The following is a 16,198-nucleotide window of genomic DNA, read 5'->3' as shown; positions in this document are numbered from 1 at the left end:
AGAGTTTTAAGTTTGGTTTTCATCTACGAAAAGGAAGCTTGACTTCAGTGATGCCGCCATCCCTACAGACCGAATCTCAATCATATTAGGGCAACGGCATACATACAGTGTCCCTAAGCTATACGATATGGATAAGCACCGAAGTTCGCAGCCGAGCAAAGATAAGTGCTGCAACTGTGAAAGTCCCCCGAGTTCAATTTCTTGCAATCCCGAGCAATTAAGCGTCAAATCTCCCAGAATATTCGAGTTAAATAGTGGCGATCTTGTGGAGCTGAAATTGTGAGGATTTAAAGAAAGTAAGGAAGGCGGTAGCTACTTGAGGGGTTGCAGCACTAGTCCTCTCAAACGAAGATGTTCTAGCAGAGAAAGGAGACCCAGCTCTGGCACCGGCGCAGTGAACTCGAGAAAATACAAGGTCAACTCATTTAGTTTGGATAGCTTTCCAGTCCAAGCCTGCGGCAGGTGGGCTATGGGCGGCAATCCTGCAGCGACAATCTATGATCGTGCCGCAGTCGTGCGGCATTCACGCGATGGCCGTGCGTCATTCGTGCGACGGCCGTGCGGCGACGAGCGGCGCTCCATGAGCAAGAAGAAAAAACCGATAAATGAGACAATTTATGAATTTTTAGCAAACTCGTTGCTATTCTCTTCCTGCCATAGAGTAGAAAATTTTGTATAATTTCCAAATACCTTATTTTACTCGGAAATTGATCCCGAAGCAGAAAAAGAGAAAAACTATTTTTGAAAAGAAATAGTTCCTCGACATACAAAACCCTTCGCAATGGGCTTTGATGCGTATAATACGTATCTTCTTCTTCTTCTTCTTTTGAAAGTCGAACAAATGCAGCTCGCCGGATTGAACATGTAAACAGACTAAACTCATTGGAAGCTCAGGCAAGTCTGTAATCTCATCACACCTCGTTAAGTCAAGTGTTAAGAGGCAAGAAAGCATGTTAATTGTTCTCGGAACTCGACAGATTTTGGTAGAACATAAATCCAGGACCCTTAGAGAGGAAAGATGTCCTACCTCATCGGGGATATCGCCTTCCAACTCCTTACGACGACCAAGATAAAGCTCCTCTAGTTTCTCCAACTGTCCAATGGCATTGGGTAAGTTCCACTGACTGGAATTTGAGCTAAGCAAACCATTAGTTGACAAATTCAGAGGGCACGGTGAATTTAATTCTCCAATGAAATCTGGAAGTTGTTTAATCTCATCGCTTGCCAGATGAAGATGTCGCGGCTTTACTAACACTTCAATTGCACCGGGAATTTCAGCGATTCCCGAGAATTGTAGGAAGAGACCTGAGAAACACTATAGCTTTCCGACGGACTCCGGTAGGCTTCCAATTCGAGTAATTGAAAGGTCCAGCTTCTTTAATAATGCCAAGTCGCCGATAGAGGTGGGGAGTATGCTCACACCGTAGCACCCACGCAAAGAGAAGCGCTCAGGCTTCGCTAGCACTCCAATTTCATCACGCACATGCTCAATGAGCTCACAATCCGTGATATTCAGTTCACGCAAGTGCATTGACTTCCCAACGGAGTTTGTCTATTTCCTTCAAACTCCCACAATTATCAAAAGCCAACCTCTCTAAAGTTGAGTATGCAGACAAGTCTAGCATTCTTGTAATGCAATGACATTTCAAGAGAGCGAGATAGAGAGAGAGTTTTTGGTTTTCATCTACGAAAAGGAAGCTTGACTTCAGTGATGCCGACATCCCCACAGACCGAATCTCAATCATATTAGGGCAACAACGTACATAAAGTGTCCCTAAGCTATACGGTATGGATAAGCACCGAAGTTCGCAGCTGAGCAAGAATAAGTGTTGCAACTGTGAAAGTCCCCTGAGTTCAATTTCTTGCAATCCCGAGCAATTAAGCGTCAAATCTCCCAGAACATTCAAGTTAAATAGTGGCGATCATGTGGAGCTGAAATTGTGAGGATTTAAAGAAAGTAAGGAAGGCGATAGCTACTTGAGGGGTTGCAGGACTAGTCCTCTCCAACGAAGATGTTCTAGCAGAGAAAGGAGACCCAGCTCTGGAACCGGCGCAGTGAACTCGAGAAAATACAAGGTCAACTCTTTTAGTTTGGATAGCCTTCCAGTCCAAGCCCGCGGCCGGTGGGCTATGGGCGGCAATCCTGCGGCGACGATCTACGATCGTGCGGCCGTCGTGTGACGGCCGTGCGACATTCGTGCGACGGCCGTGCGGCGGTCCGTGAGCAAGAAGAAAAAACAGATAAATGAGAAAATTTATAAATTTTTACCGAACTCATTGCTACTCTCTTCCTGTTCCTAGAGTACAAAATTTTGTATAATTACCAAATACCTTATTTTACTCGAAAATTGATCCCGAAGCAGAAAAAGAGAAAAACGATTTTTGAAAAGAAATAGTTCCTGGAGATACAAAACCCTTCACAATGGTCTTTGATGCTTATAGTACGTATCTTCTTCTTCTTCTTCTTCTTTTCAAAGTCGAACAAATGCAGCTCGCCGGATTGAACATGTAAAACAGACTAAACTCGTTGGAAGCTTAGGCAAGTCTGTAATCTCATCACACCTCGTTAAGTCAAGTGTTAAGAGGCAAGAAAGCATGTTAATTGTTCTCGGAACTCGACAGATTTTGGTAGAACATAAATCCAGGACCCTTAGAGAGGAAAGATGTCCCACCTCATCGCGGATATCGCCTTCCAACTCCTTGCGACGACCAAGATAAAGCTCCTCTAGTTTCTCCAACTGTCCAATGGCTTTGGGTAAGTTCCACCGACTCGGAATTTGAGCTAAGCAAGCCATTAGTTGACAAATTCGAGGGCACGGTGAATTTAATTCTCCAATGAAGTATGGAAGTTGTTTAATCTCATCGCTTGCCAGATGAAGATGCCGCAGCTTTACTAACACTTCAATTGCACCGGGAATTTCATCGATTCCCGAGAATTGTAGGAAGAGATCTGACAAACACTGTAGCTTTCCAACGGACTCCGTTAGGCTTCCAATTCGAGTAATTGAAAGGTCCAGCTTCTTTAATGATGCCAAGTCGCCGATAGAGGTGGGGAGTATGCTCACACAGTAGCACCCACGCAAAGAGAAGCTTGACTTCAGTGATGCCGACATCCCTACAGACCGAATCTCAATCATATTAGGGCAAAGGCGTACATACAGTGTCCCTAAGCTATACGGTATGGATAAGCACCGAAGTTCGCAACCGAGCAAAGATAAGTGCTGCAACTGTGAAAGTCCCCTGAGTTCAATTTCTTGCAATCCCGAGCAATTAAGCGTCAAATCTCCCAGAACATTCGAGTTAAATAGTGGCGATCCTGTGGAGCTGAAATTGTGAGGATTTAAAGAAAGTAAGGAAGGCGGTAGCTGCTCGAGGGGTTGGAGGACAAGTCCTCTCCAACAAAGATGTTCTAGCAGAGAAAGGAGACCCGGCCGGAATCGGCGCAGTGAACTCGAGAAAATACAAGGTCAACTCTTTAGTTTGGATAGCCTTCCAGTCCAAGCCCGCGGCCGGTGGGCTATGGGCGGCAATCCTACGGCGACGATCTACGATCGTGCCGAGGTCGTGCGGCTGTCGTGCAACGGCCGTGCGGCATTCTTGCGACGGCCGTGCGGCGGTCCGTGAGCAAGAATAAAAAACAGATAAATGAGAAAATTTATAAATTTTTACCGAACTCATTACTACTCTCTTCCTGTTCCTAGAGTACAAAATTTTGTATAATTACCAAATACCTTATTTTACTCGGAAATTGATCCCGGCGTAAAAGAGAAAACGATTTTTGAAAAGAAATAGTTCCTCGAGATACAAAACCCTTCGCAATGGGCTTTGATGCGTATAGTACGTATCTTCTTCTTCTTCTTCTTTTCAAAGTCGAACAAATGCAGCTCGCGGATTGAACATGTAAACGAGACTAAACTCGTTGGAAGCTCAGGCAAGTCTGTAATCTCATCACACCTCGTTAAGTCAAGTGTTAAGAGGTAAGAAACCATGTTAATTGTTCTCGGAACTCGACAGATTTTGGTAGAACATAAATCCAGAACCCTTAGAGAGGAAAGATGTCCTACCTCATCGGGGATCTCGCCTTCCAACTCCTTGCGACGACCAAGATAAAGCTCCCCTAGTTTCTCGAACTGTCCAATGGCTTTGGGTAAGTTCCACCGACTGGAATTAAGCGTCAAATCTCCCAGAACATTCGAGTTAAATAGTGGCGATCCTGTGGAGCTGAAATTGTGAGGATTTAAAGAAAGTAAGGAAGGCGGTAGCTGCTTGAGGGGTTGTAGGACTAGTCCTCTCCAACGAAGATGTTCTAGCAGAGAAAGGAGACCCAGCTCTGGAACCGACGCAGTGAACTCGAGAAAATACAAGGTCAACTCTTTTAGTTTGGATAGCCTTCCAGTCCAAGCCCACGGCCGGTGGGCTATGGGCGCCAATCATGCGGCGACGATCTACGATCGTGCCGCGGTCGTGCGGCCGTCGTGCGACGGCCATGCGTCATTCATGCGACGGCCGTGCGGCGACGGGCGGTGGTTCGTGAGCAAGAAGAAAAAACAGATAAATGAGAAAATTTATAAATTTTACCGAACTCATTGCTATTCTCTTCCTGTTCCTAGAGTAGAAAATTTTGTATAATTACCAAATACCTTATTTTACTCGGAAATTGATCCCGAAGCAGAAAAAGAGAAAAACTATTTTTGAAAAGAAATAGTTCCTCAAGATACAAAACCCTTCGCAATGGGCTTTGATGCGTATAATACGTATCTTCTTCTTCTTCTTCTTCTTTTGAAAGTCGAACAAATGCAGCTCGCCGGATTGAACATGTAAACAGACTAAACTCGTTGGAAACAAAAGTGTTAACAAACGGGTTTTGTTCTTTTTTGTTCCGCGGAACAAAAGAACAAAAATTGTGTTCCAGCGAACGGAAACAAAACCCAAACAAACAAGCCCTTAACTACCACTTTTTAAAAAATTGGACACTTAAGTGTCAACTCCAACAACCTTCTTGGATTTCTAACAAGGCATTATTTTATTAACAAAACCAGTCTGCATGGCTCACTCAAATATCCACTTAGCAATCCTTGTCTAAAACAACGTCATCCTCCATATTCACTTAAAATCCAGTCATGGTTAAAAAAAGATCACTTAATGTCAAATTATGATTTAAGAGATCATTTAAGTTCCACCCATGGTTAAAAGTGAATACTTAGGTGTCAAGTTTTATAGAGGCGATCATTTAAGTACTAAAAATGGTATCATTTATCATACTCTTGATGTCTATGTGAATAATTTTTTAAAAAAGAATTGCCATGTCAATTAAAAATCTCGTCGGAAAAAGCCAAGTCTGTTGTTTGGTCAAAAATTTTCATTGTTGACACTTATGTATTTATTTCTTCTCTGATTTTGATACTTCAGTATATGTCTTTTGGAAGTTTTAATACTTATGTGTCCACTCGTGCCCCATGCCAAGTTCCGACACCCAGGGTGTCCTTCTTCCAAATAGAACATATCAACCTTATCTTCTTAAACCTATTAGATGATGAGGCAATAGATTACTCTTCACTTCTTCTTAGAAGTTCTTCTAAGGAAAAGTAAACCTAACCCTGATGGTACTCTTCCAATTATAAGGTTTGTTTGTTTCATGGAAAATGAGTCATTTTTTGAATATGTTTTTAGGAAAATGACTTCATTTTCCGGTGTTTGGCTAAAACTTGAAAAAAATCTAGAAAATATGTTCCGTTATTTGGCAAGGAAAATATAATGGGGAAAATTATTTTTAAAAAACATGTTTTTTAATCATTTTATATTTTATACTTTTCTTTTCCTTTTTTTTTTTTGGTTCTTTCTTGGCCAATCACCAACCATTGCAATGGGGCCAGTGACCAACCATAAGCTAGCTCCAGCCTCGCCTAAGGCTAGCAAGGCTCAAGTTTAAGGTTCACAACCAGAAGTTACAAGCTCACCTGATCTACCCAAGCCCAAGCTTGTCAGCCATCGTCATGGCCAATGACGAGTCAAAGAAGAAGCAAAATGAACAAGGAAGAAGATAAAAAGAAAATAAAAACAAAGAAAAGAAAAGAAGAAATTAAAAATGACCGTCAACATACACGTCAGCAATTTCTAGTCTAAAGTGGCTAGATTGACTCAATTGATACCAAGCTAAAAATGTTTAAAACTAAATTGGTACCAATATAATAAATTTAGAATTTGTTTGGTACTTTTCCTATGGATGAAGAATAGAAGCATTATTGGGTCCCTTTGGCATATTTAGATTCCCAGATCTTAAGCTTTGCTCAATAATTTTTTAGACCAAATTCACTTGAAGCTAAGCGCATGAAGCTATCGTGCTCCCAATGGTTGTTTGAGAGAGTGATTGATCTGGCCGAGGCCCAACGTAAAGAGGTAAGCGTATATCACATACAGAAGATTCCAGACCACGCTAGAACTTGGATGAATGCATTTTTCGGTAGATACGAACAGTTACCGATATTTTCCTTGTTCATTCCTTTCTTTTCGTTTAAGTTATTTTATGCATGTGTAAATCTTGAATTTAACTTACGAATTTAGATTAAAATCCGACGTTCAAATTGGTTGACTAAGTTTTCAAACGCCCTATATCTGTGACGCCGAATGTGTGCATACCATTGTAGGCCAGAAGAAGATGGGGAGCGTCGTAAGTACAAATTAATAAGAGACTTTTTTTGTTCCAATGAGACTTCTCTGTTCAAAGATAAGAAAGCCTTTATAATCCCTACCCTTGACTAACACCAAAATCTCGTAAACTTTGTATTAAAACTTCTTCTAATCATACAATTTGCTCATTCGCACCGTCAGCAAGTCCATTTCATTTTTCCAATTAGACTTTTTTTTCTTTTTTCTTTTTTGCTAGTGTTAAAGATACATTAGGAGATTTTACATATCTCTCTTAATTTTCATTATCTATCAAGATTGTGCATACTTTTTCCTCATTGGTGCATATTCTAGATTGACTATAGTTGATACCGTGTTAATTAGACAGTCATCTAGTAAAGTATATAAATATGTTTATGTTCAATTCATTGTGTGATATACATGAAAATATAGAGAATATACACAATTGTCTCTTCCGCATTAACTAGATAATGCTGAGAAATTTTGAGTGCATTGGGTGCGATTAGCTGGGGTCATCTTCTTTTGAATAACTACTAATCCTGTAGCATGGAAACACACAGCAACTAGGTCAGCCGCTTCTCTCTTCAGCATGCCAAACTGCTGGACATTTTTTTTTTCTTTTAACTTTTTTTCCCAACTCTCTAGTTTAGATTTTTCTCTCCTATTCTCCATATCTCTCAAAATTGTGCATATAGCATAGCATTTATTGATTGTAGTTGCTAGCATAATATCTTGTTACCTTTCAAACATGCAAATGTATAATGAGAGAGATAAATGAGGGGCCTAAAAAGAATTAAACTTAGGGCTTCCTACTTTGAAATCACAATAAGAAAATTATCAAAGGGGGAATTGAGCAATTTTTATATATTTTTGTATATCTCATAATGATGAGGAAAACATAAGTCTATCTATAGACTTCGTTAGATAATTATCCAAGATAACATGACATTACGACATCAATCATGACTAATATATGCAGAATTAAGAGAAATATATGCACAATCCAAATAAATATATATGGAGTATCAAGGGAGATATCTAAAATCTATAGATATATCTCTAACAATGGTATCGTGGTCATACAGCAGACGTTCTGTAGCTCTTCTGTATGGGCAAAAGGCAAACCATCCATGCTAGAATTGGATGAGTGGTCAAGAATCTATGAATTGAATCCTATGCGATCGCACCCGTATGAAAATCGATCCTGTGTGATGTAAGATTCCATCCGTGTCGCCGGTCACCACTCGACCATTCGTTAGGTCAAGTAATTTACTCATTATTGGGGAGTAGTAAGGCCAATGTTGACCACACATTTCCACAAATTGCTCCTTGTTGAATATATTATCGCATAATGCTCAAGTAAAGTGTCTTAATCAAATCGGAAAACTGAACCAAATTGAACCGAACCAAATCAAATCAAATTTGAATTTCATGCATTTTTAGTTTGATTTCAATGTTCAATTCGGATAATAAAAAATAGCCGTTTTTTGTTAGTTTGATTAACGAACTGAACCAAAGTGAAAATTGCCCCTTTTTTATTTATTTTACAGTTTATTTCTCTCTCATTTTTCATTGAAACCTCTTCTCAATATTACAAAAAAAGAAAATCGAAAAAAACCGAACCAGACCAAATCGAAGGGAACCAAACCAAACCAAGTCTTTAGTTTTGGTTATATTCAATTTGGGTCATGATTTGGTTTGAAGATAACACACACCTAAACGATTCGGTTTGATTTAGATTTCCTGAAAATTCAAACTGAATCAAACCATTGAAACTCTTAGGAGACGAGATCGTAAGCGCATGTTGCCTGTCGTTAATGCAGGAGGCCCCGGTCAAATTTGCTTAACCCCAGGTATTAATATTAAATTAACACGAGCGTTGAAAAGATAAGCTTGCGTTTGACCCCACTTCATTTTTAAATTGATAGAAATATAATATCCTATTCACCGATGATTCCACGCGCCTTTTTATTCTGGGTTTTCTTTTTCTTTTTTTCCCCCGGGGGGGGGCGAGGGGATTTTCTTTTTATTATTTTAATTTGTATATGTTGGACCGACCTAAAAGGCAGGAAAAAAACTTAAGCGAACCTTTGAGACGAGGGAGGGCTAATAGGGCGTACACCAGATTTTCTTTTTTATTATTCTTATCTAGGTTGTTTTTTAAGGGTTGAGTCAGCAAATTTCGTTGAGATTTGGTCGAAAAAACCATAAATATTAGTAAAGCGTTGACGGAAAATAGGGCATACACCAGATTTAACAACAAGAGCCAATTTTTAAATTTCGACTGCATCTTTTATTGGGACTTGATCGGGACAATTTGTCTTCGGTTTCAAAATTTCACCCGTAATTTTCCTTCGGTTTCAAAATTTCCTTCCCATCGCAGAGTTTCTGAGACTTATTTGTTTGAAATTAAATTTAACGTAAAAGGCATTTTTTTTTTATTTCCCATCAAGATTTATGATATTACATAAATATTTAAAAATTAAAAAATAAGATAAATATCACAAAAAATCTAAATTATATTTACTGCGACACAAATACACATCTCCAAAAAAAAAAAAAATTTAATTTGCCCACTAGTCAATAGTAAGTTCAGAATATTTGTGTCACAAAAACAAAAACTCAAGATATGTTTGTCATCATGGGCATAATTTTAAATTTTTTGTGGTATTAAGCCTTAAGTTTTACGCATCGGTATTGATATGTTTTGAAAAATACCAGTCGTTTAAAAAAAAAAAAAAGTCAAACATACCTCAGGCTAAAAAGCGTAAGTTTCATTTCATACGAATAATATTCCAACGTTTTCAAAGGCGAACCTCGTGTCAGAATAGGTGGTCGGCAAGGAAGAGAAAGAGCGAAGAAGAAGAAGAAAGAGAAAAAGCGAAAAGAAGAAAAAAACAAAAGAAGGGAGGAGGTCGGCCGTCGCCGTCACCGTCAGTGACCGTTGACGCGGAGCTTTTCGGGGGAGAGTCGTGTCCGCGTTCGAAATCCGCAGATCTCTCCTGAATCTGTCCTGCTTGCCGTGAGTGCCCGAGCGGGGCCCGCCGCTTTCCGTGGAGTCACAGTCAGAGCGCCAGCCAGCCAGCCTTTCAATTCGCTCACGACTACCTTTCTTCTTCGCGTTTTCCTTTTTATTTTTTGTCCCTTTGGCGTTACGAAGTCGGGAGCAGGAGGGCAGAGGCTTACGAGGCATGATCTGGTAGCTTCGTTTTTCGGTTCTGGAACACGCACGTTCTCCTCCATCATCATCATCATCATCATCACCATCACCCTCGTGCGCCTTCGCTTGCAAGCTCGAGGATCAGAGCTCGAAAGTCCACGAGTTTTGCTTCTTCTTTCAGCTTTGTTGGAGGGAGGAAAAATAAGAACCGGCGTACGGGGGGGAGTTCTCGGGTATTCATCAGGAGGGCAAGTGAGTTTCCTCATCTGGGTCTTCTTGATTCGCGGTCATCTCTTCGAACTCGTCGCAAAGATTGCTGCTTTTTTTGTTCTCTTTTTCATGCCCAGTTTTGGGCTGTTGCTGTTGGAGAGGGAGAGTTGACTTTTTGAGTGAATGCGTTTTGCAGTGTATCCGAAGGTGAAGGTGAAGGTGAGAGACGATTCTGGAGATCGCGATGATGTCAAGCGCGACGTTCCCAAGAGTCCGTTGCTGGGACTGAAAGCTCTCGACTATCTCTCTCTGCACGATTTCGACTCTCCTGGTAAAATATCATTGGTTTCATTTTTCTTCGTACCCAGTCGATCGTATCTATCTGATGCTTATTGCCCTGACAAAGCACCAGAAGTTTTGCCCCCTCTGGTTTCATTTTTCTAGTCCTGGATGATTTTCCTTTTCTTGGTTATGAATGGAAGATAGCTGTTGATGCCTCTCCCGGGAGTTGAGAAAACTTGGACTTTCGTATGATTTAAAGGGTTGATGCTAGAGTTCACTTTTGGTTCGGATTTGAATTTTGATATTTGAGTCGCCTTTAGATCTCTGTTCCCTTGTACTGATTTTTCCTTGCAAAGGGACTTTAGTTTTTTCCAGATGATTAGCATCGGGTGATGAATTAGGGTAGGTCTTGATTTCCCTCGAAGAACTTTGGGCTAGAATACAATGGAATCTGATGTCAGATGTGACTCTAGGCGAAGGACAAAAACGCGAGAAAATTCATACTCTGTTTTGCACTGATCTGTGAAGGTACATAAATAGAGTCAGAACAGAACAAGGATGTTGTGGTGAATCGATTTTAACATGTAGAGAACAGAGGTGCAAAATTACTTGGCGAACGCCAGTTGGTAAAATAGAGGCACTCTCCAGTCCTGCTTGGTCATCTAACGCCTCAACTTTTATGCCCAAATGGTTGCTGGAAATTCAACACAGGTCACTGGATTATGGATAATAAATGCGAAAATGCCTTTGGTTAGATCATCTAGTGGGCTGTTTTACAGTCCTGTGAATTTAAGCACTGTAATTTGGCCATGCTCAATCCAACAGCTGAGGTCGAATAGGTTTTGATCAGACAGCTGACGAGAGATGTTGATTGACTGACATTAAAACACCTAAATCAGATGGCTGACAAGCGACACTGCAACTTTGCCGAGTATATGGCATGGTACCATAGAAATGCCCACTGCTAGAGGGAAAGAGGGGGAAAGTAAGTTGGTCACTAGACGTGTGTAAGGATATTGACTACACGATCACATTTAAATGCTTTACAGTGTATGACTATTTTTATAAAAAATAACATTGTCTTGGTAGTTACATTTGTGCGACCTCAGATTTTTGCTCAAGCTCCATAGATAGTAGGTTTTCTTTAAAAATGCTTTGTTGTGCTTATAGTAGTAGCCTAGCACATGCTGGCACTAACCAAATTGTAAGAAGATTCTCGTGCTTGGAATATCTGATTTGATTTTGATGACTCTTTCTGAAAGTTAAGGGTCTCGGGTCAACATAAGATGGTCAGCGCTGCAAAATAATGGGAGTTTTTGTTTCTCATTCCCAAAAATAGATGTAAATCTTTTTTAGCCTTTTGACACAGAGTATACCTTTTCTAAGTTGCAGGGCCACTAATACATATTTTGTCATGCATAACCTTGTGACCCTGAATATTTGTCTTCTGACTTGCGGTTCCACTAGCACATATGCTGTCATGCATGAGCATCTTCATTTTCTAATAAGAAACTTAAAATGAGAGGATGTGTCTGCTTGAGAGAGATCATAACACTCAACTAACCTCTAGTTATCTAGTAATTTATCAGAGATGATACTTGTGGTTCATGAAGCCAGGAAGCAAATGCCTCTGTAGATCAATTGGGTGGTTTTGCTGCGGCTACCATCAAACAGCTGCTTGATGCTTTGTATTTAATCAGCTTTTATGCTTTGGCATATGGTTGATCTTTTTTCTTTTTCCTTTTCTTTTTTTCTCTTTATTTAAAACAATTGCTTGATTATAAATTTTCTGATTATAGTGCAGGAGCATCAAGTTTTTCGACCCCGCACAGCAAGGGTCCAAAAGAGTTCCATGGAAAATGCTCTGAGATATCCTGTATCTGAAGGTCTTTAATCGTCTTTCAATTGCTCATTTCAATTAGAAATGGCCATATTGCGATGTCTTAATCATTTTAACATCTGACAACTTTTCATTGACAATGGCAGGGAAGAGTGAATCAACATCTGACGAAGACTCTAAACTAAATATCAGAGCCAGCACAGTGCCTCGTCCACGTGCAGTGTTATCTAGTCCTGGTAAATAGATTCCCCCCCTTAAAAAAAAAAAAAAACGGCTTCTCTCTCTCTCCCCCTCCTCCTCCTCCTAGTGCTATCATCAAGTTTCTATAGTGGGGAAATTAGCACCATTCAAGCACTCATTGATTCTATTTTGCAATTCCATGTGTGGTTTAATTTTGTTGCCTCTCAAGTAATGTGACTCTTTAACATTTTGTTTGTGTGATCTACAGATAATGATGTGATGATAGGGAAAAAGAACAAAAGAATTGTAGAGCGGCCTTCAGCTTTGAAGAATAAGAACCCCTCCAATTGAGAAATGGTCAGCCTAAGGATATCTCGAAAGAAGCTGTCTATTATGAGCCTAAGAGCACAAGAAAACCCAAGGAGACCACTGATGATAAGATCCTGTCCAGGCGGATAAAGGAGCCGGCTAACAGAGTTGTTGCTGCGAGCCAGAGAACACTCCCTCAAACCAGAAAACCAAGCTTTGTGTGAATTTGATTTGCCAGGGATCTGAGACATATTCAAAGCAAGCAGTTTTGCTGTTTCTGTGGCGGTGCTCGTTCAAATATAGGCTGTCTATACCTGTGATGGTTTTGAAAAATCCAATCACTTTCAATCTAGCTAGACTAAGGCTTCTAGGCTAAGCTTACATATACATATATGAAGAAAGTGTTAACTGTTAACAGAGTTGCAGACTTTTCATATTTAGCCCCGTTTCTTGTCTCTTACCTTTGTATATAGGTAATACTGGTTGAGCTGTGCAATTTTGGCGGTTGTAAACATCAACGATGATCCTTTTGCGAAGAAATCCACCTTTTTTTTGTCTCTAATCATCGCAATCGTCAATTTTATTCCTCGCTGATGTCTATTTTATAGCCACTTGACCTTTTTTGGTCTAAATACCATGTATCTGGTATAGAGCCATTTACCACGTGTCGATTCGAAGGCGGCTTTTCTTTGCCTATGAAAGATGGAAATATTTATTACTCATGCAATCCTTGCTTATGTTACAAACATCCATCCGATGATTTGAGGGGTTCAGAATGACCATGGATCGACTTTTTTAGTGACACTCGGGAAGTAGACAAAGTCTCAACAGTGTTCTGCTGGTTGAAACTCTGAGACATTTCTTGCAGATGGGACTTTCAGTTTCAGTGCCATAGAGAGGAGCTAAAGAAACTGTTCAGTCTAATGAGCACGAGCTCTTATTATCTCACCTGGATGGCTGGGTGATACTTATGGCCCATTAAGGCAACGGCATTGTCACTTTTGATTCTAACTATATTTTGTCACACAGTTTCAGCTTTTGGCGAGAGAGTAGCAGCTAAAGGTTTCATGGAAACAGTTCATTAGAAACATTTTAAAGGTTTCCCATAAGATTTGACTAAATTCTGGTTATTTAGTGATTATTGCATTTAAAGCAACCAACTTACTCAAACACACTTTTAAGTCAATTTAAGATGAATTGATAGGTAAAGACTTATGGTGTAAAACTGATACTCTGTATTTGAGGGATGTGTGGTGGTCACCACATCAAGGGGTCACTACAATAAACATTGATTTTACTCACCTACCTAATAAGCAGAACTTTTCTTTTTAAGTCCATACACACTTACATAGCAATCTTTACTAATTTGTCCAACATGTGGTGTTCATGTGGTGCCATGTAGGTGCCACGAGAGAGAGAGAAAGAGAGACCAAGTTGATGCCCATGTCATAGAAGATAGGTATTACCTATGGTGGGTCGAGTTAGGTCGAGTCGGCTCGGGTCAGTTTGGGCAATGGATCATAAATTTTCCAACCCAAATTGACTCATTAATCATTTATGACCCATTTATCACCAATGTAAATTTATTCACCCATATCCAACCCAACCCTGACCTAACTCATACTTGACCCTCTCCATATAACTAAAAGTTTCCTATCAAATCTAAAAAAAAATAAAAAAAAATGTTTTGTATGATTTTTTAACATATATATATAGTTAAAACACTCCCATACAATTACAAAATTAATGTATAAATTTTATAATTTTTTAAAAATTGAGGCTTCACTTATTTCACAAACAATTTGATATTTCGAAAATGATAATATTTTTCAAGAACTAGTTGAAACTCAAAATAAATCAAAAATTTTCCACTTAGTGTAGAAAATCCAATTTGATTTATCGTGCACTCCTTATAAGAACTTTTTTATTTTATTTTCATTTTTTTAAATGGAATTTTTAATTATTTTAATTTTAATTTTCTTTTTTTTTTTTTCTTTTCTTTTTCCTTCTTCTTCATCTCGTCGCCCGCCACAACAATCATGGCCAATAGCGAGCGAGCTCGAGCTCGCTTAAGGCTAGCGAACTCAAGTCTCGCCAAATTAGGAGGCTCAAGTCTTGTCAGCGTTGAGGCTAGTGAGCTTGGCTCACAAAATCTAGCGAGCTTGAGGTCGCAATCAGCAAGCCTTGAGCTCATTGTTGTGATTGGATGGGGGCCGTGAAACTCACCCTACCGACGAGGGCTTCGCGACCACCGACCATGACTAGCAATGGTCAGCCACTGCACGTCGTAGGGGAAAAAAGTAAAAAGAAAAAAGAAAATAAACAAAAATAATTTTAAAATGTCAAAAAAAAATTTTAAAAAAATGATAAAAATTATTCAGAGGATGATATATCATTAATGGGTTCAACTAATAACCTTTATAAGTTAAATGGTCTTTTTATGGGTTTAAAGACAAACCCATTTACAACTCATTTATAATTAAAGTTACATATAATCCAACTCATTTATAATTAAAGTTACATATAATCCAAACCTATTAACAACTCATTTATTAAAACTTAACTAACCCATATACGACCCATCGTATTGAATATGGTTTCTTCATCCCATTTTGATATCTTTAGTATTACCCACAATTGGTTCATGGAAGTGAAGTCCACATTATCTGGCCCGAATGATCCATCGGTGGGTCTTACCTCATTTAACGGTTTGTGTGAACGGGACTCACACGATCTGATTCAATTCATCATACAGGGCTCGCCAACTCTTCAACGCTGGTGCAACAAGAGCTTACGAGCTCTCGCCATTAAATAGTACAGACGCTTGGGGACCTGATTTTCTTTCCATTTTTGGGAACTTTTGGGAACTTTTGGGATACTTTAATTTATTTTTATTTTTATTTTATTATTTGAATTGCAGAGGGGGCGACCACATCGGAAACATAATATCATATGTGGTAAGTCACATAAACACATTCTAGTTGGAAGATCAATTTAAAAAATGGTTAACGTGGATCAGTCACAGAGAGATGAGAGTTAAGTGGTGGAAATCAAAGTTTAGTAATTGGCAAATTCTATAATCCTGTGAGCTCTTTCACAGAGATCGAACCCTGGCCAATCTCTACCATTCATTCCAAGGAAGCAATGAGCACCGCTGGATTGGGGACACATAATCCAATTGGGTACTAGTGAGATTCTCAGCAAATTTGGAACTTCACGTCCAAAGTTATTTGAAACTAATTCTATGAAAATTGAATCTAGTGTTCAGAAACTGCTAAAACACTAGGGAACTTTACTAGTAATTGCAAATTATCTCTAAAATGAAAAAAAATTAATAGCTACTTGTGATTACTACTAATCAATGATAACAGAAAACTTACATTTGTGATTTTGGAAATTAGAAATAAAAGTGAAAAAGATGTTCATAGGTCACTACTATATTTTGGACAGACTTAAATTACTTCCAAGTTAAGATATTATTAAAAAGTCTAAAAAAATTATTAATTGCATGTAGAAACAAACTTACTTCCATAATCACGAAAATTATCTACAAATGTGGCAAATTTTAATCT

At 39.2% G+C, this 16,198-nt stretch overlaps 2 protein-coding genes across 3 annotated transcripts; one reads left to right on the top strand and one right to left on the bottom strand.

Moving 5' to 3' along the window:
- Positions 1-1,315: 1,315 nt before the first annotated feature.
- On the bottom strand, positions 1,316-3,113 carry LOC120287222 (plant intracellular Ras-group-related LRR protein 4-like). Its single transcript, XM_039299950.1, has 2 exons — positions 2,673-3,113; positions 1,316-1,552 (listed from the first exon to the last, which is right to left on the bottom strand). The coding sequence occupies exons 1-2, from the start codon at positions 3,111-3,113 to the stop codon at positions 1,316-1,318; spliced, it is 678 nt and encodes a 225-aa protein (XP_039155884.1).
- Positions 3,114-9,767: 6,654 nt separating this feature from the next.
- Positions 9,768-13,188, top strand: LOC104414424. Of its 2 annotated transcripts, none has more exons than XM_039299108.1 (5): positions 9,768-10,057; positions 10,212-10,346; positions 12,097-12,183; positions 12,278-12,373; positions 12,586-13,188. In XM_039299108.1, coding segments are annotated over exons 1-5 (402 nt in total). In that variant the 5' UTR covers positions 9,768-10,056; the 3' UTR covers positions 12,669-13,188. The 2 variants fall into 2 exon arrangements, with proteins under 2 accessions (XP_039155042.1, XP_010023840.2); XM_010025538.3 differs by having other exon boundaries at positions 9,769-10,057; positions 12,284-12,373.
- Positions 13,189-16,198: the final 3,010 nt, after the last annotated feature.

This window comes from Eucalyptus grandis, chromosome 8 (assembly GCF_016545825.1).
Source record: "Eucalyptus grandis isolate ANBG69807.140 chromosome 8, ASM1654582v1, whole genome shotgun sequence".
Taxonomy (NCBI): domain Eukaryota; kingdom Viridiplantae; phylum Streptophyta; class Magnoliopsida; order Myrtales; family Myrtaceae; genus Eucalyptus; species Eucalyptus grandis.
The sequence above is the reverse complement of the archived record's forward strand: the minus strand, read 5'-3'. Positions and strand labels throughout refer to the sequence as shown.

Bases quoted from the DNA above. Each gene is read 5' to 3' on its own strand.
- LOC120287222 (XM_039299950.1), bottom strand. From the start codon at position 3,113: ATGTCGGCATCACTGAAGTCAAGCTTCTCTTTGCGTGGGTGCTACTGT. The intron at 1,553-2,672 runs GTGGGACATCTT...TGAAGGAAATAG, and splicing joins AAGGCGATATCCGCGATGAG to ACAAACTCCGTTGGGAAGTC.
- LOC104414424 (XM_039299108.1), top strand. The intron at 10,347-12,096 runs GTAAAATATCAT...TTCTGATTATAG, and splicing joins GCACGATTTCGACTCTCCTG to TGCAGGAGCATCAAGTTTTT. The intron at 12,374-12,585 runs GTAAATAGATTC...TGTGATCTACAG, and splicing joins TGCAGTGTTATCTAGTCCTG to ATAATGATGTGATGATAGGG.